This window comes from Pseudochaenichthys georgianus, chromosome 16, assembly GCF_902827115.2.
Source record: "Pseudochaenichthys georgianus chromosome 16, fPseGeo1.2, whole genome shotgun sequence".
In the NCBI taxonomy this organism is placed as follows: Eukaryota; Metazoa; Chordata; class Actinopteri; order Perciformes; family Channichthyidae; genus Pseudochaenichthys; species Pseudochaenichthys georgianus.
The window spans coordinates 26747888-26773159 of NC_047518.2; the positions used below are offsets into that span (position 1 = coordinate 26747888).

Genomic DNA, 25272 nt, shown 5'->3' on the forward strand with positions numbered 1-25272 from the left:
GATAAATTCATAATCACTCGGAAGACTGTAAGTCTGCATATATAAGGAACAAATATCAACCTATTATACATTAGGCAATCAGACTGTAAAGGAGCAAATGCAACATGTTTTAAACTTTTTACACAATTTATTGGTACAAAAATATTACAAATAGATACAAGAAGGCAAGTTTCAAATGTTCAAGTGGTTAGTTTTCCAATAATGGCACATATTAAATGTTTGTTTAACGCCACAAGTTCTCATACCACTAAAGATGAAGACCAAATTAAGTGACATTAGTTAAAAACAGACATCCGCCATTGACAAATGTAGAAGGTTCAGTGTGTGGTCGACAACACATTACCTCTACATCTGTGCTTACAGTAAATCTATTCATGGCCCATATGTCATGTCATGATTTCAGTTCTCAGCCCCGTGGACAGTGCATGTTAACAAATTTAGTGAAACATAGACTAACATAAAATCATTTATAATTCCTTTCTTTAGAGTAATGACATACTGAGGACGATCTCTCCAACTTATTCTATATATTTAATACAATAAATTCAGCTTGCTTTGTTCCCCTGTGTTTTATTGCTATGAGGCAGGTTGTCCGCCTAGTCTATGGTGGTGGGCACAGCTCAGCTGTTGCCTTCAGTCCAGTTGTTCAGAAGGCCCCAATTTCCGTACCCCACGGCCTGTAGGGCTTTGAGAGGGTGGAGGAGGGGCTCACTGTGCCGAGGGCTGTCGGGGACACTAGGGGGAAAGCACCGAAGGAGAGGGGGAAGGCCGACAGCGAGGAGAGGGATGAAAGGAGTGGGGGCGAAAGCTTGGATGTTGGCACGGACAGACTGAGGGTCAGCGAGCCGTTCGGGGGCACCCTGATGTTCTCTATGTGGGGCATGACACCCAGTCTGGAAGTCCCAGATGCCTCGCTGGAGGGGGAGGAAGATGTGGAAGAAGAAGAGGAGGAGGGTGGGCTACTTTTGCTTCTGGATGCAGGTGTCCTGCCCAGAGGGTGTTGTAGGAGTAGGGGGTGGTGGAGATGGGCATGGGCAGTCCCGTATGCTGAGCCCCAGGCTAAGTGTTCCAGTCCAGTGTGCACCTCCCTCTGAGAGGCGTAGTTGCTGAGGTGGGACACCAAACGTACACGCAGGGGGTCTGTCCCATCCCGGCCTTCGATAATGCTCAGGTAGCGAGCTGTCTCTGCCAGGCACTCCCTGAAGCCAAGAGAGCGGTAATCCTTAGCGAGTGCATGAGCCTCAAAGAAACCTGTCGGGAGAGGATCAGAGGGGTTAGACATGTGATTCATAGCAGACGCATTTTCCATTAGAGAATCATAGCATTCATTTGGACAGCCAAAGAAAGGGTATGTTACCTTTGCCACCAGATGCATGAAGCATCTTTAAATGGTCCACAGTCATTTGTAAAATTTCAGCTTTTTCCAATTTAGCTGATCCCTATAAAAAGATGGAAAAGACATTGTCACTTTTACAATACTGATATTTCCTATGCTGTGTTCATAGAAAAAACATAAATTGGCAAATATGAGCCTTCTCATAAGGAAAGAATGCAAGTAACGTTTACCTGTTTCTCAAAAGCACTTGGCACCAATCTTCTCAACTCTGACAGACTGCTATTGATTCTGTCACGTCTCCGTTTCTCAATAATCTGTCAATTGGAAAAAGACACAATGTAATGTAGGTCACAGGTGGCAGGGACACATTGGGATCAGCAGTGCGTAACTTGGCACCAAAAATAATGAGTTCTCGTACCCCTCTGCGCCTTTTTCTAGCTTGAACTTGGGTGGTTGTGGAGGGTGACATCGAGCCGTGAGAATCAAGTTGACTGAAAAGTAAAACAGCAAAATATATTATTTTGTTGAAACAAGACATAGCCCAGTTTCTCTGAATATATCAACAATTCCAAGATAACTAATTCAACTTCACATAAAACCAAATAGAAATGTTGCATACGAATCTGCGTTTCTGGCAAAAAAATAAGTGAACTTACCCATTTTCGTCACCACTATCCTTCTCCACCTCAATATTGTCGTCCAGGTCGCTCTCCGAAGAGCTGTAATTGTGGCTTCGCTTCATTTTGCTTCCAAGTAGACAGAGATCCAAAGTGTTGCTTTCAGGGACAGCTCCGGTGGTGCACTGACAGCAGAGGGTCTCAGCAACAGTTTAAACATCGGACCTGCTCTGATCATTTTCACACCGCGCACAGGGGGGCGGGACCCCAGAGGGGTGTGGGCGGTGCATGAAAAGATTTCAGCCTGTTAAAATCGCGCTGGCATTTGAATGACACATGCTTTACCAGAAAAATAATTTAGAAAAATCAATGAGAGCTATATATCAGAATCAGAATCAGAAACAGGTTTATTAGCAGGTAGGTTAACACACACGAGGAATTTTACTTGGTGTATACCATAAAACCACTATGTGCACATAAAATATAACACAGATAGAAAACTATTTGAAGAAAACTCTAATAATATAAAAATGCATAGTAAAAAATAGCAGTATTTACATTGAATATGGTTGTAATCCTTGAAATAGAATTGAATAAAATATGTGCAGTAATAAAACATCAAAGATATTGTATACATTGTGTGCATTAATGTAATGCATGGGTCTATGCTGTGGCTGAGGTGGGGCCGGGCCTTGTTAATGAGGCCGGTAGCAGAGGGGATAAAGAAAAAACAAATGAATATTCAAAGTTTAATAATAAAAGCAGGATTTTTGTATAGAGAGTATGAGTCTGAGGCCAAGCAGCCTCCCGGCCCCCCCAGGTCCCCAGCCTCCCTGCTGAGACCCCCAGTTCATGAGCAACAGGCCCCCATTATAGCAGGAGCCCTCTTCTTCATTGGTGTTGTGGAGGACACACGGCCTATTAGCAGAGTGTGTTGTTCATTGTCTGCTGTCAGCTGTGTGGTTCCACAACAGCATTGATCAGCCGGGAGGCCCAACATTAGTCAGTCGGCGTTGCCAGGCTCTCCTAGGAAACCCCCTCACCCAGTCACTGCAAACAGGTCAACTGACTGGCGCAGACAGACCTTCCCAGGGAAGCATTCATCCGCCGTGGGTGAAAACAGGGGGGAAAAAATACTTTTTTTTAGAAAAAACATGCAACTTTTAATCAACTTTTTGTGAGCTCTGTTTAACCCTTGTGTGGTGTTAATATTTGTGTTACTCAGCCAGTGTTCGTGGGTCTGGTGGACCCGCTGCCTTTTTGGGCTTCAATTCAACACAATCAAACTATTTTATGTTAAAATACTCAACAGATGTTTACTTCATCTCAATTACAAGCAATATAAACAGCATACATGGTTAATATTAGCCCTTTTACATTTGTTAGATAACATTAATGAATTAAAGTGAAAGACTGATGCTCAATCTCATCCTCTTCTTCAAAGTCACTGTCAGACTCAGAATTCTCAGAAATGTGATCCTCACATTCTGAAACCTCTTCCTCTTCCTCTACATAGTCATAACATGGTTCTCTCTCTTCCAGAATCATTTGCAAGGTCCTCTGAGCAGAGAATTGTTTGGCCATCTAGATCAGTTGTGATAAGGACCCAAACTGGCGAAGCTTTATTTATTGCGTCTTTCCCCAAATTTGCAGCTTGGATAGAGTGTGAAAAAAATAAAGATTGGTTCCCGCAAAACATAATGCGGGAATGTGAGAGCAGACAGGTGTCGATGCTTGCATTTATCAACAATGTTGCAACCTTGTGCAGGAATGGCAGGGGCAGAAACACAAAAGTCACACACACACACACACACACACACACACACACACACACACACACACACACACACACACACACACACACACACACACACACACACACACACACACACACACACACACACACACACACACACACACACACACACACACACACACACACACACACACACACACACACACACGGCCCAGACAGATGCACAGGACCTACAATGTCCACACTTTTGTTAGCCCCGGGTAACACCCTGTATGCAATGCAAATGTGTAGGGGGGGGGGGTACAGTGGGTGGTCATTGAAAATGTGATCTGTATGTTCTTCACAGAAAATGAGCCAAGGCCATTGAGTGTGGGTTTGAAACAATTATTTATCATATACTTTTTCTTTAGCTAAATAATGAAAACGGGTCCCACAGACTCGAATACCATACAAGGGTTAAACAAAAAACACAAACCTACTTAGGCATAAGCCGCAAAGCATAGGTGCCTCAATCTAAACGGGGAGCAGGGGTGGTCTGCAGAAGGTGTGAATATTTTGACCTCACCAATACGCTCAGGTCAGAGGACAAACTCTATAAAACACGGGTTTTCAATGTTTATGTTCTACTGTGTGACTGATCCCTTCTTGCTGTTTGTTTACTAGTGTCTGTCAAGGAGAAAGAGACATGGGTTACTGATATGTCTGCCTATATGTACATATATTTATAAAAGCAGATAAATGTTGAATGATCTAAAAAACACACACTTTTACATACGCTTTAATTAGTTAATACTAAGTTAATATTGTGTTGTATATGTAACCATCATACATTGGTGGAAAGTACCATTTTTACATTTACTCAAGTACTGGAATTCAGTACTATTTCACAACACTAAAGTGCTTTTTACATTATGATCCAAAATATAATGGTCAAATTCTACAATGATAACATTCCCAGAGGCCATTCGGGATTATGGCTATGTGGCTATTATGGACTTTTTGTTACTAACACTTATGTACCTTCCACCAAGAAATAAGTTTAACGCAGGACATTTACTTGTAATGTTTTATAGTGAGGTATCGCTTCTTTAACTTAACACTGCCATCATATGAGTAGACATAAAATACCTAATAAAAACAGCAGTCAAATGTCAAGCCTGGGAAAGGACAGCACTTGCGTCTGGTATAATTCCTGTTTCCTGAGTCTGACGTGTCTGTTAAGGCCATCAGTGGGAGTGTGACCCCCCCCCCCCCCCCCCCCGCTCCCCTCCGTTCCAGTACCTTGTAGCAGCTGTTTCTCTGCTCTGTCCATCAGGTCAGTTGTTAACTCGGTGCGTTGGTGAGCTAGACAAGTGTGGATGAGAGCTTGATTCCAGGGAGCAACTGCAGACCAACACGCTGTTCCCAGAATGTCAAAGGGCTTTTTGGTGGTGACAGACACAATGTGCAAGCTTCAGTCATTTAGAGTGTGGATGAGCTTTCGCACTATACCTGACACTCCCCCTTCCTCCCTGTCAGCACACACTTTCGCTTAAAATCATGCGTACCTTCACCCATTTCAAACATTTCTCTGTGCCATACTCCCGCATGGTCGATTTATCGACCTTGACATGTGCATAATCCCGCGCTGAACACTCCCTATCTGGGGGGTGTTTCTCATGTTGGCATTTATATCGTTTTTACAAAGATTGAGTATGTGGGGACAGGTTCCTATCAGAACTTTAGCCAATTTAAGTGTTGGCCCTCTCCTTGCACTGCTACAGACTCAACCATACATGGCCTTCCGATAGGAAGCTTGATTATATTTGGGATCACATCAGTATTGTTTATAATGCTATTATGGTAAAGGGAAAGGGCTCTATAGGACAGGCAGGTTCATGTGGTTTCCATTAAGCAGACACAAAACACTCTCCTCACACCTGACTGCCAAGGCCCTTCACATTAGCCTTGACATTCCTGTGAACCATTACACACAATTATGTTTTTTTTCCACAAAAACCTTGACTTTTTGAATGAGGTACCACAACATTTTCTCAGCCTCGGCACTCTAGTTGACTTATGGATGAGAAATAAGTGTGTTTGGTTTGAGTTATTTTACCTGTGCGTCATGTTCTTCTAAATTGTCTACGTATTTAACTTGAACATGCCATCCTGCCCGTTGACCGTGGGCCTACCCTGGCACCAGTTTGAAGAAACCACTCTCAAACCAGTGCCAGGAAGCTAAGAGGTATAAGCAAGCATTTGTTTGAAACTGGCGTGTGCCCAGCTGCCTTCCTCAATCTTCCCTCAGGTTTCCCTTGGCGACTCTTTGTGTGCAAGAGTGCGGCCTGAGTGTGTGCTGGTGTGTCTGCATGTGTTTATGTGTGTGTTACCGAGAGTGTGCGAGGTGCTGTTTCCCACAGCCCTGATCTAATTCCGTGGTAACTCAATCTCCGTGTGAGCGCTTCCCGGCGAGTGTTCTCCCACCCGTCGACAGTCTCTCTCTGGCTGGCTGAGTGGCTGAGTGTGTCTGACAGAGGCCGGCTCAGTCCCATTGGAACCCCCCCCCCCTCCGCCTCCGTCCTACCCACCTCCCATCAGGATTGATTTACTATGTCAACCGTTGGGGCTGTCGGCAGCAGCGACGCTCACAGCCGTGCCTGCATCCTGTGTGCACACCATCCTGACATCTTATACCTGTCATTCAACAACTGCTGCAGTGAAGTTTGCATTTGTGTGTGTGTGTGTGTGTGTGTGTGTGTGTGTGTGTGTGTGTGTGTGTGTGTGTGTGTGTGTGTGTGTGTGTGTGTGTGTGTGTGTGTGTGTGTGTGTGTGTGTGTGTGTGTGTGTGTGTGTGTGTGTGTGTGTGTGTGTGTGTGTGTGTGTGTGTGTGTGTGTGTGTGTGTGTGTGTGTGTGTGTGTGTGGGGATCTGGGGGATATTTCTGTGTGTGGGAAATCCATAGGCTCTAGTTGAGATCATGCCTTCTCTATGCTATACATTCAAATGGACTGACATTTGAAAAAGGAATACACTTTGCTGCATATATACCTGAACTATGTGACATAATATGAAAAAGAAAATGCCACCCATGCTGGTCGTAAATAGCTTGTCTGACTGAGGGAAATGTCTCTGAGACAACTTCCATGCAACAATGTTATCCTATGGACCACAGCTTCCTGTCTGTCCCCTCTGGTTCCAGTCAGCACCCAGGCGCTATATTGGGCAGGGACCAGACCAGGCCTGAGACCCATTCCCACTGTTTGATTGTAATACACCCGCCTTCTCATTCTTTACTTTCCTGCCTTTGTTGGCATCCATTCTCCCTGTGCTATTGGATAGGTAAAGCCAGGGAGGATATGTTGACTTCCTTGTTTCTTTGTTTAGCAAGAGCTTTACAAATCTTTTCTACTGAGGACAGCTCCCCAGGTCACAATACTGACATCAAGATCTCAGTACCGGCTGACAATTAGAGGGCTTAGAGTCAATTACAGGACATGGGGAGGAATTAGAAAAGACTCAAACCAAACTTTTACATTTAATATAGAAAACCTTAAATGCTGGCTTGAAATAAATGTGGATTTCCTGAGTCACTCCTGCATAAACAAACATCGATTTCATGAGTTTTTCCACAATGGCACACACTCCTTCACAATGGCCCCTGACAATTATATTGCTCATAGGTTTTACCAGCATGTTGCCCATAGGTAACTTATGCAAGTACACAATAGTGGGAAGGCAGATCACAAGACTGGTTTCCCGAATAAGCGCAACAGGAGACAGCACGTGATGTCCACACAGAGAAAAGAAGGGCTGCGGAGCAAGCTACTTTTAAGGACACACATTGTGTTGCCACAGGAAAAACATTGTTTGCATATCAATAGATCATGTGTGTGTGTGTGTGCGTGCGTGTGTGCGTGCGTGCGTGAGAGAGAGAGAGAGAGAGAGAGAGAGAGAGAGAGAGAGAGAGAGAGAGAGAGAGAGAGAGAGAGAGAGAGAGAGAGAGAGAGAGAGAAAGGGGGGAAAGGGGGTTTGGGACTCTGATTGAAATGTATCTCTTGGTTTACATCACGCAATGGGAACTTCACAGGCACTGGTCATCTCAATTATTAGTCAAGTCAAGCTGAAGGGAATTCTCTGTGCTTTGTCAGTGTGTGTGTGTGTGTGTGTGTGTGTGTGTGTGTGTGTGTGTGTGTGTGTGTGTGTGTGTGTGTGTGTGTGTGTGTGTGTGTGTGTGTGTGTGTGTGTGTGTGTGTGTGTGTGTGTGTGTGTGTGCACGCACAACACATGATTGGTCACTGCCAGTGGAAGTTGAGAGTAAGCCTGCCTCTGAATGTCATCTATCATGATATGAGTTATTCCTGGTTGTTTCTTTACATTACCTCAAACATGTTAGCCACTGTATTTTTAAGGAGGGCTTGTGTGTAGTTTATAATTTACCATATGACATTTAGGAATACAATCTGATTATCTTACTTTAACAACTGATATTATATAATTTAACAACCTATGGTGTGTCACAAGTTTATCAAAAAAAAGGCTGCCCTTTTTGCAAGCCAGCTTCTTTCCCAGTGGATGTTCAGTGCCAGCTGTCTGTGCTGCAGTAAAGTACTGCTTTCCCAAGCTCCAACCTGTGGGAAAATCTGTTGTGGCCAGTAATTGATTCCGCCCTGCCAGCCCCATTACTCTCCACTGCAGTCAAACTGCCAGTGATCTGCAGAAAGCCTGTTAGCACAGCCCCTTTACTCTTTCTTTCTGTCTCTCCCACTCACACAAACATGCATCAGAATCCCACCAAGTTCTACTGTTAATTCCATCGCTACTTTGGTCCGTACCCGTGCATTGTTTTTATTCCATAATCCACATGCTTTTGTGCAGTTGTTCAGCTTTACCCCACATTTGTCCAGTTTATCGGTCCATATGGAGTTATACTTTCCTAGTAGTCAGTTAAAATGTCCCCTACAACGTCTACTATTTTTTTAACATAAGCTTATTTTCACAAACAAATTTAACTTTTGCTCCAAAAATAAAGTTTTTTCCACTGGTATCATGAATTACTGCTATGTAGTCCACTCCAGTCACATGTGACAGGAAAGGTTAGAGAGCACTTGCCCGTTTGGGAGATGCCAAAGATATTTATGATCCTTGGAATCATCATGAAAGGGATGAGTCTTGGGTATTTGGCCACCTCTTGAACCCCCCCCCCCCCCCCCCCCCCGCCCCCTCAAATTGTGTCATGAAATATTAAGTGAAATCATCTGTCGAGATGGTTGACTTAAGTGTCACAGCCTAACTCTTACCACATGTCTAAATAAAGGTAAGTGCCCCCCCTCCCAATTAATATTCAATTAGGGGTTCTGCTCTGCACCTCTGCTTTTGTGTTTCCCAGTCTCAGCTCAGCAGGTGGGATATAGGGGGGCAGTACGTGTGTGTGTGTGTGTGTGTGTGTGTGTGTGTGTGTGTGTGTGTGTGTGTGTGTGTGTGTGTGTGTGTGTGTGTGTGTGTGTGTGTGTGTGTGTGTGTGTGTGTGTGTGTGTGTGTGTGTGTGTGTGTGTGGGGGGGGGAAGTACACAGGGCTAGGATAAAATGAGGATTTCTGACGACTGTGTCACTGTCCCATGACTATGACTCGCCACATTGATTACATAAAACCACTTTTCACAACCTATAAAAGAGTTTCGGCGGAAGGCATATTTAATTGACCCACAGAAAATAATTGTTCCATGTGAGATGCAGAGAGATGAGGCCTCAGGCCAAGTGATTTATCAGGGATTCTCATGACTCCAGGAGGCTTTATATAACTACCAGCTGAGGGGTGCACTTTCCCATGTTGTAAGGGGTCAGGAGGCTGCCCTCCAAGCACTGTGGCAGTTGTTTTTCACACACGAATTCCAGCCCACTGTTGGGGGATCTGAGAGAGTATAAAAGAGGAGCAGAGAGTTGTACAGTATGCATCACTTTAGCTCCTGGTGAACCCTCCGCCCACTGCCCTCTGCTACCGGTGGCTATGCCCCATGGGCAGCTCTCCCTGCCTCTCACTGTAACGACAGAACAAGCAGTGTCTCTGTGAGCGGCAGCCCCCCCTTCATGCCCTTTCAGCCCCAACATCGGTGTGCTGCAAACCAGAAGCCTGAGGCGTAGGGAGCGTGTGGGATGAAGGGATGAGAGAGAAGATCAAAGCAGGAAGGATGAAACAGCTCAAAGCACACAAGCAAAAGGCACCTCCCTGACCTCCGCCACACACACACACACACACACACACACACACACACACACACACACACACACACACACACACACACACACACACACACACACACACACACACACACACACACACACACACACACACACACACACACACACACACACACACACACACACACACACACACACACACACACACACACACACACACACACACACACACACACACACACACACACACACACACACACACACACACACACACACACCATCCTGGCTGTGCAGAACGATTGGCGCCCACCATGGCCTCTGTTCCCCCCATCCAGCAGCCGTGTAAGGCCTAGAGGAGGGGCCACGTCGCTCAGGTCGTGTGAGCCTCTCAGCAGATGGTTGGGACCTGCTGGGAACCAGTCCTGAACTCACACCTGTGGCAAACTGGAACATATCTTCCCTTCATACTCTTTGCCTAATATTTAAAGTTTTTTTTTTCCAACATTGCAACAGGCCTTGAAGTCTAACATTCTGTGATTGTTAAGTATTTACAGCATGGCTTTTTTTATTTGATTGTGAAAGCACTTTTTTATTGTTTACAATGTTTCAAAAGTAAATTATGACTCAGATGGACAAACTTAGGCTGCGGCCCCACGAGGACGAAAACGGCTAAACGCATAGGATTAACGCAAACGCAATCGCAAACGGCTTCCGTCCACATGCAATAATTATCCGGATAGTGTCTGCCCACACGAGACCGCTCCGTTTAGCTCCAACCGCTGGAGAAGCTGCAGTACATATGCAGGAGCCTGTAGGTGGCGCTGTAACTTCCTCCACAAAAGCAGCGAAGAAGAAGGTTGTCATGGTTGCCCTTCTGTTTATTCTCCGCGGTGGGGGCCGAGGGAACCGGGCAGAGTTTTTCGCCAGTCAGCGTGTATTAAAGTTGAAATCTTCCGGACAAAATTATAAAAGTGCCGGTCAAAGGTCTTCTTTGTTATTTATTGAGCTTTAAAACAAATGAATAACGACTCTATATAATATAATGATAAAATACACGGAGCCTCTCTTTTTCCTCCCTCTCTTCGGACAGCGCCAGTGTCTGTCTCATGCAGCAGCTCATCCAGTAATCAGTGCCCCGGCCGACTATAAAAATAAACATATTTATAACTAGTTTAGGGAGTTTGAGAGGTAATTAAAATAGCTAAGGGTGATGATCTGACTTGAAGTGTGTGTTTTGCTGCAGAGGGAGGAGCTGCAGGTGAGCAGAGCTGCGTGTCTCCGTCCTGTCAGACGTCCTGTTCACTCGCGAGAGAAAGATAAATAATCTGAATTCAGGGTGCAGTTTACTTTGACGTGGGGGTGAGCAGCAGAGGTGGGGAGAGGCGGGGCTATTGCCTCATCATTATTGCTGTAGATGTTGCACAAACAACTGTAGCATGGTCAATAGCGTCCGGAGCACGATAGCAACTCTGCGATCCGCCATTGTTGTTGTTGTTGGTGGCGAAACACTTCAGCACTGGCGCGGGGTAAGCGGAGGTGAGCAGAAGAGGTGGGGAGAGGCGGGGCCAGAGCTATTTAATAGAAGAGTTACGACACCGGAAGTCCAAAAACGGTTATCGTCACGTGGTTCATGTAGACGAGGGATCGTTCCCCGGAAGTTCATGGCGGGCAATGTGAATGCATTGATAACAGGAGATAGAACTACGATTTTTGGTAATTATTAGTGAATAAAGGTTTTGATTTGCAATATTTATACAACAAATCGATATGTGTATGTATTTACATCAATATGTTTTCAAAAATAAAATCGAATTTGCTAATATTAAGTGATAATATTAGGATTAGTGTGAACAACTAGTTTACATGTTACTAACAGTGCCTTGGTTAAAGAGCCTGTTGCTGTTTATTTATAGCTTTGAATTCTTTCAAACCAATATTATCTTCTTAAACTTGTATGGTAGTCAGGAGCATCACTTTATAATGTTTATTGATACATTTAGAGGGAGGGGATCTAAAGTAATGCTTTAAAATTCAGATTGGATTCATTTCTACCATTTTCTTAAATTCATGGTAGTTTCAGTAATCCCCTGGTAATTGAGGACACAAGTTATCTAAATGACTAATGTCGTCTTTATGGCTTTCAGAAAGGACAGGAGACCGACAGGATGATGATGATGATGATGATGATGATGATGATGATGATGATGATGATGATGATGATGATGATGTTAAATGTGTTGCTTTAGGAACATCCATTGCAAATATATGGAATTCAATAAACATAGAAGAGCATATCATGCAGTTTGTCTGTGCCTTTTCCTCCGTGTTGTCCTGGTTTGCTGTGCTGCCTCCTAGTCGCCACCATGGTTTGCTGTGCTGGCTCCTAGTCGCCACCATGGTTTGATGTGCTGCCTGGGGATGCTCAAATCGCTCAGAGAAAGGAGTACGAATGTACGGCTTCCCCACTGACACAGAGCGGAGGAAAAAATGGCTGGCTCAAGTCAGCAGGAGCAATTTCACGACCAACAGCAACAAAATATGTGATTTATATACAAACACTGCATTTGCACTTTTTCACAAAACGAAAACCACACCATTGGGAGAGCTTAATGTTTTGTTTAATACAAAAAAACAGGGAAAGGCTTGAAAAACACTGAGAGTTGAGACTCAGGGTGCAGGATGAGGGTCTCAGTGCAGGTATTCAGGCTCCATTGAATCCCCCTCTGGTTCTTGTGCTGAGAGAGGGAGCAACAGACAGGAGAAAGGGTTATACACACCTATATAGCACACCTATTGCCTTGGGGAGATAACGTGTTTACTTATATAAAACAGTAGTATTAAACGTACCTTTTGTTTTCACTCTCACTTAAGTCCCTCTCCCTTTGTCATCAATCCAGAATCAGCTGGGCTGCAACATTATACAGACAGGTAATAATCAACAGAATCACAAGGACACAATATGGCTCTGCTAAAAACACTCTTACACGCACCAAAGTTATATTTATCTAATATTTAACTCCCTCCACCCCCGCATACAATCCCGTTTAGAAGCCCCTCTTCTCTAATTCAACATGTTGGACGAAATGACATTAAGAGAACGGAATTTACAATTAAAAGGCTGTTCAACGTGTGTTGCTAACTTGCTTCGGTATGCTATCTTAATCTGTAAACGTTCCCTAAATCTACTAATTTAGGGATAATCCACTGACATCCTTTAATACACATGTTCATTTGAATCAGATGTACTGATAATATCCGCAATATAAATCTTTAAACTTCTTCTTACCTTTAAAAGTCCGTCACGAACGGTGTATTATGCTGCAACTCCACAGCTCTGCCAGCCTTGGCGCTAACTTCCGGGGAACGATTGAGAGGCTCCACGATCCGCCATTGCTGTAAAAAAGTGGTCCATTGGAGTGAACGGAGATGTCGTAACTCTTCTATTAAATGGCTCTGGGCGGGGCTATTGCGCAATCACTATCAGTGATCTGAAAATGTCCGTATAGGGCGCACACACGGAGCTGTTTGACCCCCCAGAGAGTGGCGTATGCATTTCTATCCACCTTGGGACCCGTTGTCGTTTCCTCAGTCGTTTAGTGCCATATTCGGTCGTCCTCGTGTGGCCGAACGGTCTATATGACACTAAACAGTAACGCAAACGACCGAATTCGTCCTCGTGGGGCCGCAGTCTTAAAGACTTGTTTTGGGTTCCCGAAAATGCCAGCAGCAGGTCTCCATAAAATAAATAAATCATTTTTGGGGTTTGGTAAAATAAATAAACAAATGATGGACACGTCTCAACTAAAGTATGTGAATGACAATGCTAAAGACTTTCATAGATCTAGATGTAATGTGTGCGAAGTTTACCAAGCATAGAAAAGGTTAAGTTAGAAGGAAGGGGAATACAAACGTGTTGAAAAGACTTGCATAGTCTGTAAAGTCTGTAGGTGTGTTTAAATGTTTGGTGCCTTTTATGGAATGATTATACATTTTAAGCACTGCTCCGCTGCCAGATTCTCCCAGTGTTAACTCATGGGCTGCTGAGAGTTGCAGCAAAGTTCACCATCAACATGATCAGCTGTGACCGTAGTTTTACCTGCCTGCACATAAAGCTGTCGTTATAACGAGCCGAGTCAGACTTGCAAACTCCCCACTGAGGATCCTCTCTCCATTATTCATGAGTCCTCAGGTTGGACCCTGGGAACAAGCTGAGCGAGGCCCTGTGTCAATACGAAACACTGGCCGCCACAATGGGCTCTGCTTCCAACTACACTGTTGACAGACACCAACACAAAGGAGCTGAAAGGGGTCCCCCTCCGTTCTCACACACACTGAAGAATGAGTCAGTGTGCTGCCGCTCAGAGCTGTGTTTGTACAGTATATACAGCTTTTGTCCGCGGCCACTGTTCTCCCATCAATGAGGGCTGAAGTGTTGATGAAAACCAGGAGGAAAGGACTTCTCTGTGGCTGCCAGTGAGAGTTCATGTTCATTAGAAGGGATCCCTGCCTGCTGGATGGCACCTGTAGGAACGCAGAACCCCCTCCGGGTGACAGAAAAACAAATAATCGGCTTATTAACAACATTTCATGAGATATTAGAGCTCAGGCTCTTTGACTATCACATAATTACTGCTTGTCATTGAAGTTAATGAATAATGAATGCACTTGCTCCATGAAATCAAATATTCCACCCGTCTGACAGCCATTAAGGTCTTCATATGTGGAACGCATTGATTCTCTAGTTTCATATTGACAGCTAATTTTGAATTATACATCAAGCACCCACTTTGATTTACATAATTATCAATATAAATGATTATCCCTTACCAAAAGCTACAAACAGACTAAATTATGAGGGCATGCAGACCATGTGACTTAGTGACTTTTTTCTGAGTTGTTCTTCTTTTTCTTACAGTGAACAGTAGACAAATTGTGCTTAGGCCATACTTGTTTTTAACCAGAAAAGCTATTAGTCTTTCATAATTCAACAAGCATTTTATAAGTTGCAGACAGTGACTAATCCATTTTGAGTGGTTTAATAAAGTCCCTCTTTGCTCCCAAATGATGTCTGCAAGAGACCTTTGTAAGACCAATGTGAACGTATTTCAGTGGGAGGCAGTCAGAGGAGTATATAGCAACTGAATCCATTTTAATCACAGAGCCCTAATCTGAAATGCCTCTGATTTGCTCTGAGCATCTCCAATCATTGAGGTGTGTATACTCTCTCAGTTTGACTCTCAGCAACACTGAGGAACTCTTATATTTGCACACAACCAAAATGGAATAAAGGTTTCTCTTTGGTTCATGTGTTTTTATCCATTTGTCTGCATTCACTATCTGCATTTTGTATTGGCATTCATAAAGAGGATTTAGATTGAAATATATAAACATAGGTGAATTAAATATTTATATTAAAGAGCGGCAAAGTCATTACTTTTTCCTCCTTTATTTTATTGTCTTTTTGGTTTCTCCCAAATGAAATTTAAATCAATTGCCTTTGGGTAGGCCTATGTTTATATTTTTGGGGTTGTGTATATTACTGAAACCATTGGGAGGCAGTATGTGACAGTCTGATACTTGGACACACACCAACTGATATCTTGTTTTCTGCAACAGTGTTGTGGCATAGTTGACTTACAATACCTTAAAGGTGGGGTAGGTAAGTTTGAGAAACCGGCTCGAGATCGCTAGAATTTGAAAATACACAACCTGAGAAAATCTGCCACTTCCTTATAGAGCCCCTCCTCCAACACACACGAACGCGCACATGACCAATGAGGGCACGAGATAAGTTTGTGCCCCGATGGAAGGCTGACAGGCAGGTAGGCCATCCATAGGGTTGTACTTTTTACAGTATTACGGCTTCTACAGATGACATTTTTTTATGGATTTTTTGTCAAAGCACTTAAGATATTCATTGCTATCGGGATGTTAAGAGCATTCCATGGAATATAACAAAAAGTGTATCTCGAGCCGGTTTCTGAAACTTACCTACCCCACCTTTAACTTTTGTATATTATAATATATTGAATGTCTAACATTACAATAGTTATGCATTGTAGCCTACAACATTTGGAAATATATTTGTGGACTGAGTTTTATTACAATGACAAATGTTGAACTTTAATAAGATTTGGGGAACCTTTTCAACACGTGTAGTAGGCTATCCATATCTTACAATGTGTTTCAAATGTTTAGTTATGAACAGATCTTCCAGAAACAGCTTTATTTGCTTTTCACAGACGCCATCTACCGGTCAAACCGAGCGTTACCATTCACTCAGTGAGGGAGTGATGCTGTTTTGTGGCAATTTTTTGCAATTATGGAGGAAAACATTATAACGACCTTTGAATTTAACATTTACTCCATTTTATTGTGAATCTCATTCTCTTATTTTAAAAGCAAATATTTACAAAAATTCAATTTAAATAATATATCATTTTGATGTCCTACTATGTGTTGGTCTTGATTTGTTTTCTTTTACATATTTGAAATACACGCACATTTAGTTTTTTGTGCAATCAAGCAACATGCCTATAAACCAGCTGAATATTAATATTTCTTAATGTCGTTCAAGTTATTATGGATTTGTATTTGTCTGGGTCTTAACTTCTGCAGGGGCGACATTCAACCTCACACAACACTAAATCCACTTGATGAATGCAGAATAGACAGCAGACCTAGGCTAAACCCAGATTTTCCCTCCTATCAAACATCATTATCATCAAAATCAGATTCAATAGACACGCCCCCTAATCCGTTCGTTTACATGGCATCGCAGCCTGCTGCTGATTGGACAGCTCTGAATCAAGCAGACTTGATCAGGCTTCAAATATGAGTTTTTCCCTGGGCGCCGGTATTTCTGCTTTTCAGTTGTGAACTTGAAATATCTTTGATTGTGTAGCGGACTGAGATTTATCTTCTTCATCATCATCATCATGGTTGAGCAGTTTGTTGGAACCTGGGCTTTGCTTTCCAGCGAGAACTTTGATGAATACATGAAGGCAATCGGTATGGATATATTTAATTATTTTAAGAGTATCATAACAAGAGGGGGTGGTTTTAATGATGCATTAAAAGTCTAAATGTAAGGGTGGGAGAATCGAAGTTTTCGACAAGCATCCATAGCACCATTTACACCATCAGACAGTTTACAGCATCTGATATTAACCCTCGTTTTGTTGAAGGTGTGGGCTTCGCCACCCGGCAAATGGGGAACATGGCCAAACCTAATCTGGTGATCAGCGTGGATGATGCTGGGATGGTTTCAATGAAGTCTGCAGGGTGCGTTCACACCTGCCTTGTAGGCTATAGTCAGGTTGAATCGAACCCTGGTGCGTTTAGCCGCTTGGTGCGGTTCATTTGGGTCGGTGTGAAGTAGTCCGAGTCGAGACCTCTTAAGTGAACTAAACAACCGGACTCTGGTCCGCTAAAATAGGTGGTCTCGGAGCGCTTGCTTGCGAACTCTGGAGCAGTTCATTGCTGGTGTGAACGCAGTCCGCACCAAAACATAGGAAGCGCAGTATTTACGTGTCACAAGAACGCGGATATCTTCAATTTTTTTTTAGCGAAAGAGTCTTTCAAGACATCCGCGGTTGTTTAGTTAAAGAGTAAAGCAGAATTAAGTGTTGAACAGTGTCGTGTAAAGTAAAAATTCTCCGTCAACTACATAAAAGTAAGAACACCTGTCCTCAGTGAAACGCCCCTCCTCTGCAGAACGTGTCTCATGGATAATGTGCAGCAGCGCGGTCATTATGGGGAAAAGAACACCGACAGGCTGATCAGGAGCCCGACGCGAAGCGGAGGGATCTAGATCCTGTCGGATTCCCCATAATGACCAAGTCGCTGCCCATATTATCCCGCTTATTACATGGCCACATTCTCAACAAAGTAACGACATGACTCCCAATATTAATTTTAATGCTTTTGTGGATTTAGAAAATGATTTTATTGATTTAAAAAATAGTTGTATTGATTTAAATTGACATGCATCCGCTAAGAAGAATAGTCCGTTGTTACTGTTTGAGTAGCAACGGCAGGAACTGCTTCGATAGCGTTTTTGAGGAGCTTTTTGATTACAGATTTGAAAACATCGTTGCTTGCTTTAAAAGTAGCACAATTAATTATGTCAAACCTTGGAAAGTATCTAGATATCCCCGCCCTAATGCCAAAGTAACTGGCAACTGAATATGTGTCGCCGTCTGATGTCTATGTCTGGACCGCTGCGTAAAAAGGAGGGTTTCTGCCCGTTACTTCTCCGCTGTTTTCTTGTCGCTCTTGTCTTGTCAGTTTCAGCCAAACTGTATACAGTTAAATCGAATGGACTTCTTTGTACAGATGTGAGCGTCCTTAACAATGGTCAATAAATCCTTGACAGCGGTCTGTCTGTTCTGGATTAAAAACGTGTCACGTGTTTTGAATTGACCAATCAGAATCGAGTATTCAACAATGCCATGTAATAATGTTTTTTAACGGACGTTGTCTGATTATATAATCATATGCGCGGGCCGCTAATGTCTGTTGATCTCCAGACTAAAAGCAGCATGAGAATAACCTGCCGAAAGTGCCGATGCTCCATGGCGGAGGCTCCGCTAGAAATTGCCGGGATTTGCGTTTTTACCCCCTTAATGTCTGACCAATGGTTGAACAGCATTTCCGAGCACATGACTTGTGTTTAAAGTGTATAGTCCGTTTGAGTTTTGCCCGTGTGAACGCAAACCGAACCTTCTGAAAAATGAAACAATGTAACAAACTGTGGTCTGGTGCGCACCAGAGAGCGGACTATTAGGTGTGAATGCACCCTGAGACTACTTTCAAGACCACGGAGATCAAGTTCAAACTGAACGAAGAATTCGACGAGACCACTGCAGATGGCCGAAAGACCAAGGCGGGTCATCTTCTGTCTGTCAGCTTTAATTTTATAAACGCTATATTGTGTTTCTGACGACCAAACGTGATTTCCAGACCCTGATCACGTGTGCGAATGGCAAACTCGTGCAACAGCAGACGTGGGAGGACAAGACGACCACATTGGAAAGAGAGATCCAAGAAGGAAAACTAACAGCTGTGAGTAATTAAGTGTGTAATTAAGATATTGTGGATGGATTTAAACTGCGTTATAATGTAAGATTTCTAACTTTTTAAAAATTGTTTCAATAGAAATGTGTCATGGATGACGTGGTTGCAGTTAGGATTTATGAGAAAGGAGCATAATCAAACATCAGTTGTTTTAGACTTGACTTTCACATTACAAGGCGCCAAATGCAATGAGCTACTGCCAAACATGCAAATAAAGTCTGAACTGTGAAAATCTGTCATAGTTGTGCATTCATTTATATACTTTTAGTTTTTGTTATTTACCCAGAAGAAAAGGACTACACTTGACTGTCCTTAAAAGGAATCAAGGGAATCAAGTACTGTGCATAAATCAAGTTGTAGGTGCTTAATTCAGTTGAAAAAAAAACGTTATATACAGCCTTTGAAAAAGAACCTGCCATCTTATGGAACATAAGGTTCAACAATCAGGATTTGCATGCTACCTCTTTATACTTTTAAAAAAAGGGCTTTTTGGTCAATTACATTTTTTATGCTTTTATTGCTAAATGAATGTTCAAAGCATGACTAAAATGGTCAGAATTAACAAAATCAGTAAATAAGACCACTGACCTAATTATTTTAAAATCTGCTCCTTCGAATGGGTTGGTTTAAATTCAGATACAATGGCCAGTTAACCAGTTTTAAACCCCTCCATCCTCCCAATCTCTAAAGCTTTAGATGTGGATGTAGTGGGCTTGACAGAGGCCTTTTGTTCAAACAAGAAAAATATGTCTGATCAGAGCAACCCTCATGTGGGTGACTGGGTGGTTGGAAGGCCAAATCCCTGCTTGGGGTTAAAGCAGTGACCCCTCATTTGTGCCAAGCCCCTCTTGTCTTGGAAGCAAAGATGTGGAGCTCAAGCAAGTGCACATCATTTGTGTTGATTAGGGTTATTTTGGGCAGTAGGTTGAGGCCCACATTCTTTGTTAAAATTCCAGACCAGGGAAGGATTGTGGTGCTCAAGAAACAATATCTACTAATAAAAAGCCGATTTGTTACATCATAAGACCATGCACATTCATTCAGGCATTTGGCATATCTTGAACATGAATGGTTTTACATATGAAATAATGTGTAACACTGTCTAAAGAAATACTCTTTTTTAATGTTATGTGAGATATAGTTAAGTATGTCAAAGAAAGATAACTGGGTTTAAATGATGTCAAATTCTCCCACTCATTTTAGATTCATGAATACCCTATTGTTAATGATCAAGCTCAATTACTATAGTGTGTGGAAGAAGGCTTATACAACCAGACCTCCTTTGACATGGGTTTCCCCTTTAAACACAATCACACCATTAGCTGATGAATTGATCAGATTGTTATTCAACTTGGCTGCTTTGTGTAAAAAGGTGACATGCACTTATGTATGCACTTATTTAATGTGTCATATTATAGCAACAACAAAAAAATATGTTATTGATAAATCATTACCATATAACATCAATATTACAACATTTAAATAAATATTACCAGGACCCAAAGTGATACATCAAACAGCTTAAATATGAGTAGCAGCAAGCAATGTGAAATGATTAATCCAGCAAAGGTTTGAAACTAGACATATCTCTCAAACCTACAACAATTTAGAAAAATCTTATTACCCCAAAACTAATAATGTAATATTCATAGCCAAAAGTTCATTGCAGTTTATTTCTCGCAGAAATGCTACTCCCTTGTGGCTGATTCTTGTGATAGCAGGCATGATTGGACAGTACCATTATATTCTCATAAGGGGGTGAAGTTGGGGCAACATTTATTAGTGTTTTATGTTATTTAAGTTTTAAGTGTCATGAGCGTTTGTCTGTCTTTAGAAAACACATATCTTATTCATTTGAAGGCAATATAGTCTCAAACAATAAGGATTATTTGACCATAATGTTTGTTTTTAGTGAGCTGCCACATGAGTTGATCCGGAAAGTCATCGTACGTGACGTCAAACTCATCAAACATGGCTGACGAAGAAAACACAAACATGGAAGTCGATAAGGTAAAGAATAAACCTTTTGCGAACTCAGTTAAGCCCCTCGTTGACGAGGTAAAGCAACGAATAAACCACCAGAACGATGTCAAAGTTCAGAAAGACGCTGGTGAAAGCTGTACCACAACAGAGTATTGCGAGAAGCTGCAGGGTTGGATGTGGCAGTACTACAGTGGATCTGTCAGCTGGCAGAGCTGGGTGGCAACCATGTCCTGCCCTTATTACTTACAGTCTGAGACTGGACCGTCGACGACACCGCTTGATATCAACTCAATGAACTGGTATAATGGTCCGTTTGGGCTTCCGTCGTCGAGCTATCCACCAGCCGGCTCCTCGCGGGCAGGTGAAGCCGCCGGTGGGGCTGCGGTGACCGCTCAGCCGCAGCAGCGCCAGGAGAACGGAAATGCACAGAGACCAGGTACAAGCTGCTGGTGCTTTGCGTTGACTTTTTAAGTCTCCAAATTGTTATAATGTGAGGTTATAGACCCCCCACCCTAAACATACTGTATAAAATCATCTAGTCCATGTCTATTAGTTTTTTTGCACTAATTTTTATAGTTTACAACTTACAAAAACTCTTAAAATATAGGCCTACAGAGATAAACGTTTTCCTTTCATTTAATGCTTGGTTATTGGTATAATATTTCTCTCTATTTCTTTTTTAGGTACTTGTGCTTGAGGTCTTATCTATTCTTATTTGCCCATCTTTGTTGCCTTTTGTTACTTGCTGTTTTGTTTATTTTTTTGTCCATGCATAGAAAGCAATGGTTTAGACACACTTGGCCAATAAAGGTGAATTTGATTCTGATTCTAAACAAGTCAGGTAAATAGTTATATTTCATTAACCGTACCAAAAAAATAAACGAAAAGATGGTTACCATACTTAAAATACTTTATTCAAAACCTTTGGGAACTGGATCTCTGTAAGCCAGACTTAGAGTTGACTATACCTGCCTGACTTTCTTTTCTGCTATACTTTTCGCCAGGTCGGGAGTATAGCATTCCTTCACCTCTCCAAAGACTCCTGGCTGAGGTGGTGGATTTCTTCATACTGTTTTTCATCAAAGCAACTATTATCATCAGTATTATGCATCTGAGTGGAATCAAGTGAGTTTCTTACTTGTATGCTGATGAAACAATATTTAGGCCTGTGTTTGTATCCCTTTAAACTTTAACTGTAATTGAATAAACACCCTTAGGATTAATATAATAGAAATGCTTCATCTTTTTCAGAGATGTTTCCAAGTTTGCCATGCATTTCATAGTGGAGGAAATCGATGAGGACACATCTATGGAGGAGCTACAGAAAATGATGCTTGTTGCTCTTGTGTACAGGATATTAGTGTGTTTTTACGAGGTGAGCACTCATGTAAAAATGTTGAGCATGCTATGACAGACAAAGTCAAACAAAACCGTGGTCTTAATCTTAACTGTTAACTGTTTATTTGGACATTTTGGAAAAGCCGCCATGCATTAAAGTAGCACCATTCTCTCTTCAGATTGTGTGCATTTGGGGAGCAGGAGGAGCCACACCGGGGAAGTTTCTTGTTGGACTCAGAGTTGTAAAATGTGACTCATCTATTCTGGTTCAGCCTAACAGGGTGCTTGTAGTGCCCGCAACTAATGTCTCTCTGTCTGCGTGAGTAGTTCATTTTAAAGATTATCTTTTGGAATTTTCACAACAAACATGACCTTCTCTCTCCTGTATGCTAATGCCTGTCTCTGTCTCCCTCTGCAGATCAACTGTCCGAGCCTTGAACAAGAACTTTTCAATTGCCTTCTTTTTCCCCGCCTTCATCACACTTCTGTTTTTCCAGCACAATAGGACTGTTTATGATATGGTAGCTGGTACAATTGTTGTCAAGCGCTCCAGATGACGCAGGAGAAACCAGAAGAAAGTCCTACTCAGCAGGCACTGTGTGTGTTTAAAAAGACCTGCAGAACCCAGACCTCAGCCTTTCAGGGTATCAGCAGAAAACACAGGAGCATTAAGATGAGTTGGATACACATATGAACTATTTCAGCTCCTTAATACTTGGGTTTGGTTTATCTCGGACACACACTGTATTTCTGCATGTATTTTTTTACATGCTGCTTTCAGAAACTGTTCTATGTGCCAAGTTAATGTCTACTTTGAAGACAGGAATAAGGATGGCATATGTCACCTTTTCATTAATACAACATTTGCCTCTTTTTAAATACTAATCTTTCAGATTAAGGGTGAATGTCTTGTATCAAGCAGTATTGAAGTTGCTAACTATTAATTTATGAGATTATACCGTCTGTATCTATTTGTATTAAAACGTGTCTTAAGAATTGTTTGCCCTGATTTTTCAGTCATTGACTTTCGTAATGCGGATGGATGCCTATTGATCGTGTTTTTCAGATGGTGAAATGCTGTGGTTCTAAGACACATTTAAATGTATTAAAAGGAAATGTAAACTTAATCACAATTTATCTTCCTTTTACTCTGACAGCATGTGTGTGGCAGAAAATATTATGTATTACACAGTTTATGTGATTCACTGTTTTTGCATTTAAGAAAATTAAATGAAAACACCGCTATTTATCTGCATGTTGGAGATGTCTGTCCTTCAGCATCTTGTCTGCTGTTCGATAACTCTTACTGGACTTTCATTCAGTGATTTCCACCAACAATTAAAACACAAAATCATCCAAAACATTTGTTTAAAAAGTCTTCACGTGTTATTTTCTAACTTATGGAAAGGTGCATTAAAGCTGCTTTTGAATCTTGTGGTCACCCTAAGATTAATTTTCTTTATATATTTTTTGTTTAGTGTGCCATTTACAACTTTAAGATTGTGTCCAAAATCGTCTCTCCTCTCACACTAAAATATATATCCCAGTATAATTTCTTTAAGAAAATTAATTAATTAATCTTGTAACATAATCATTAAATGCAGTCATTCTAAATAGTTTTCTTTCCCTGTTGTAAGAAGATGAAATAGTAGTTAGTGGAGTTTGCCTCCATCTAGTGTAGATTTGTCATCACATATCACTCTGCCCATCTGGTGATGCCTCATGCACATGCACTGTAAGCTTAAAGCATGGTTACCTGCATTCAACAGTTTTAATGTAAATCACAGTAAAACATCTGTCCAGAAAGCGAATAATTCTCTACCTCATTAAGGAACAACCTAAATCAACTTGTTCCAATACATTTCTCCTCCATTCTTATAGCATGTCATCCATACTTGCAGAGGACGGCTAAAGCTCTAATTGTTGGCAATGAGTTGACATGGTGATTGTGTTAGGCACACTAAGTGGCAGCTTCATCTGACAGCCACAGATGGTAGCCCCAGATTACAGAGTGACCCCCCATCCCACATGCTGCTGCCATGCACCATGCCATTACTGTAGGCAAGTGAATAATATAACTCATAGTTGTGATAGGCTTTACCGAGAAACAGAAAGGTGTGGGCAGACATTATCCACCATTACTGCTCTCAATATTGATGAGGGAGTGTTGCTGTGGTTGGAGTTGAGGCATGTTTGTAATCTATGTTTGCATCCACATGCCCTGGCTCGTATCCAAAGGGAATGTGCAGGAGAAAGATTTTAGGAAAGCTCAAGGGAAACATAATTACTACAATATATTACAGACCTTTGGTAAAACTATTGTGAAACACAGACAACGTGTCACAGAAATCCAATGATGATGGCAATGCAGATAACTGACTCTTACTATTACAATACATAATATGGTAGACCAATAAGTTGAACTGAGACATGAAGTGAAATCACTGCAACTATGTTCAAAAACATTAGTCTGTTATCTACCCCATGTTCTGTGGCTATGTTTTAATGCTTTGCTTGACAAATCAAATCGAGTTCCTTGGTGCCACATGGCATGCCATACGGCATCGAGTTGGTAAGGTAGCATGGAGGCAGCATGGAGGCCTCACAGCTTTCTCTGACAGCCATGTGTCTGTGTCTGAAACATCCACATACATGGCCGAGGGATAAGGTATACTACAGTCTGGGCTCAACTGGACTAAAATATGCTCTATGAATTATACAATTGGTGTCCTTCTTGGTCAGTATTCATTCATAACACGCAAAGTTCTCAATAACCGGCGCCCCCCCTACCTCACCGACCTGATCCACCACTACACCCCTTCCTGCAGCCTTCGTTCATCAGAACTGAACCTCCTCTCTATCCCCACACGAACCAAGCTCCGAACCTGGGGGGACAGAGCCTTCTCCATCGCTGCCCCCACCCTCTGGAACTCCCTTCAACAACACATCCGAGACTGCACCGACCTCCCCACTTTCAAAACACTGACC

The 25272-nt window shown here is 42.2% G+C and overlaps 3 protein-coding genes and 1 long non-coding RNA gene across 4 annotated transcripts; 2 read left to right on the forward strand and 2 right to left on the reverse strand.

Annotated features, from left to right (window-relative positions):
- Positions 1 to 119: 119 nt before the first annotated feature.
- Positions 120 to 2138, reverse strand: LOC117461120 (hairy/enhancer-of-split related with YRPW motif protein 1-like). Its single transcript, XM_034102835.2, has 5 exons — positions 1993 to 2138; positions 1755 to 1827; positions 1567 to 1650; positions 1358 to 1439; positions 120 to 1251 (listed from the first exon to the last, which is right to left on the reverse strand). The coding sequence occupies exons 1-5, from the start codon at positions 2076 to 2078 to the stop codon at positions 647 to 649; spliced, it is 930 nt and encodes a 309-aa protein (XP_033958726.1). The 5' UTR covers positions 2079 to 2138; the 3' UTR covers positions 120 to 646.
- A 10259-nt stretch (positions 2139 to 12397) lies between these two features.
- LOC139435338 (uncharacterized) lies at positions 12398 to 21276 on the reverse strand. Its single transcript, XR_011644626.1, has 4 exons — positions 21194 to 21276; positions 13172 to 13278; positions 12733 to 12793; positions 12398 to 12620 (listed from the first exon to the last, which is right to left on the reverse strand). It is a non-coding gene; the product is annotated as an uncharacterized lncRNA (long non-coding RNA).
- On the forward strand, positions 16824 to 19110 carry fabp4b (fatty acid binding protein 4b). The gene is made up of 5 exons (XM_071205869.1): positions 16824 to 16896; positions 17073 to 17173; positions 18692 to 18772; positions 18850 to 18951; positions 19045 to 19110. Exons 1-5 carry the CDS (start codon positions 16824 to 16826, stop codon positions 19096 to 19098), a joined length of 411 nt encoding a protein of 136 aa, XP_071061970.1. The 3' UTR covers positions 19099 to 19110.
- LOC117461445 (protein FAM8A1-like) lies at positions 20911 to 23645 on the forward strand. Its single transcript, XM_034103306.2, has 5 exons — positions 20911 to 21382; positions 21951 to 22071; positions 22198 to 22321; positions 22464 to 22603; positions 22703 to 23645. Exons 1-5 carry the CDS (start codon positions 20935 to 20937, stop codon positions 22839 to 22841), a joined length of 972 nt encoding a protein of 323 aa, XP_033959197.1. The 5' UTR covers positions 20911 to 20934; the 3' UTR covers positions 22842 to 23645.
- Positions 23646 to 25272: the final 1627 nt, after the last annotated feature.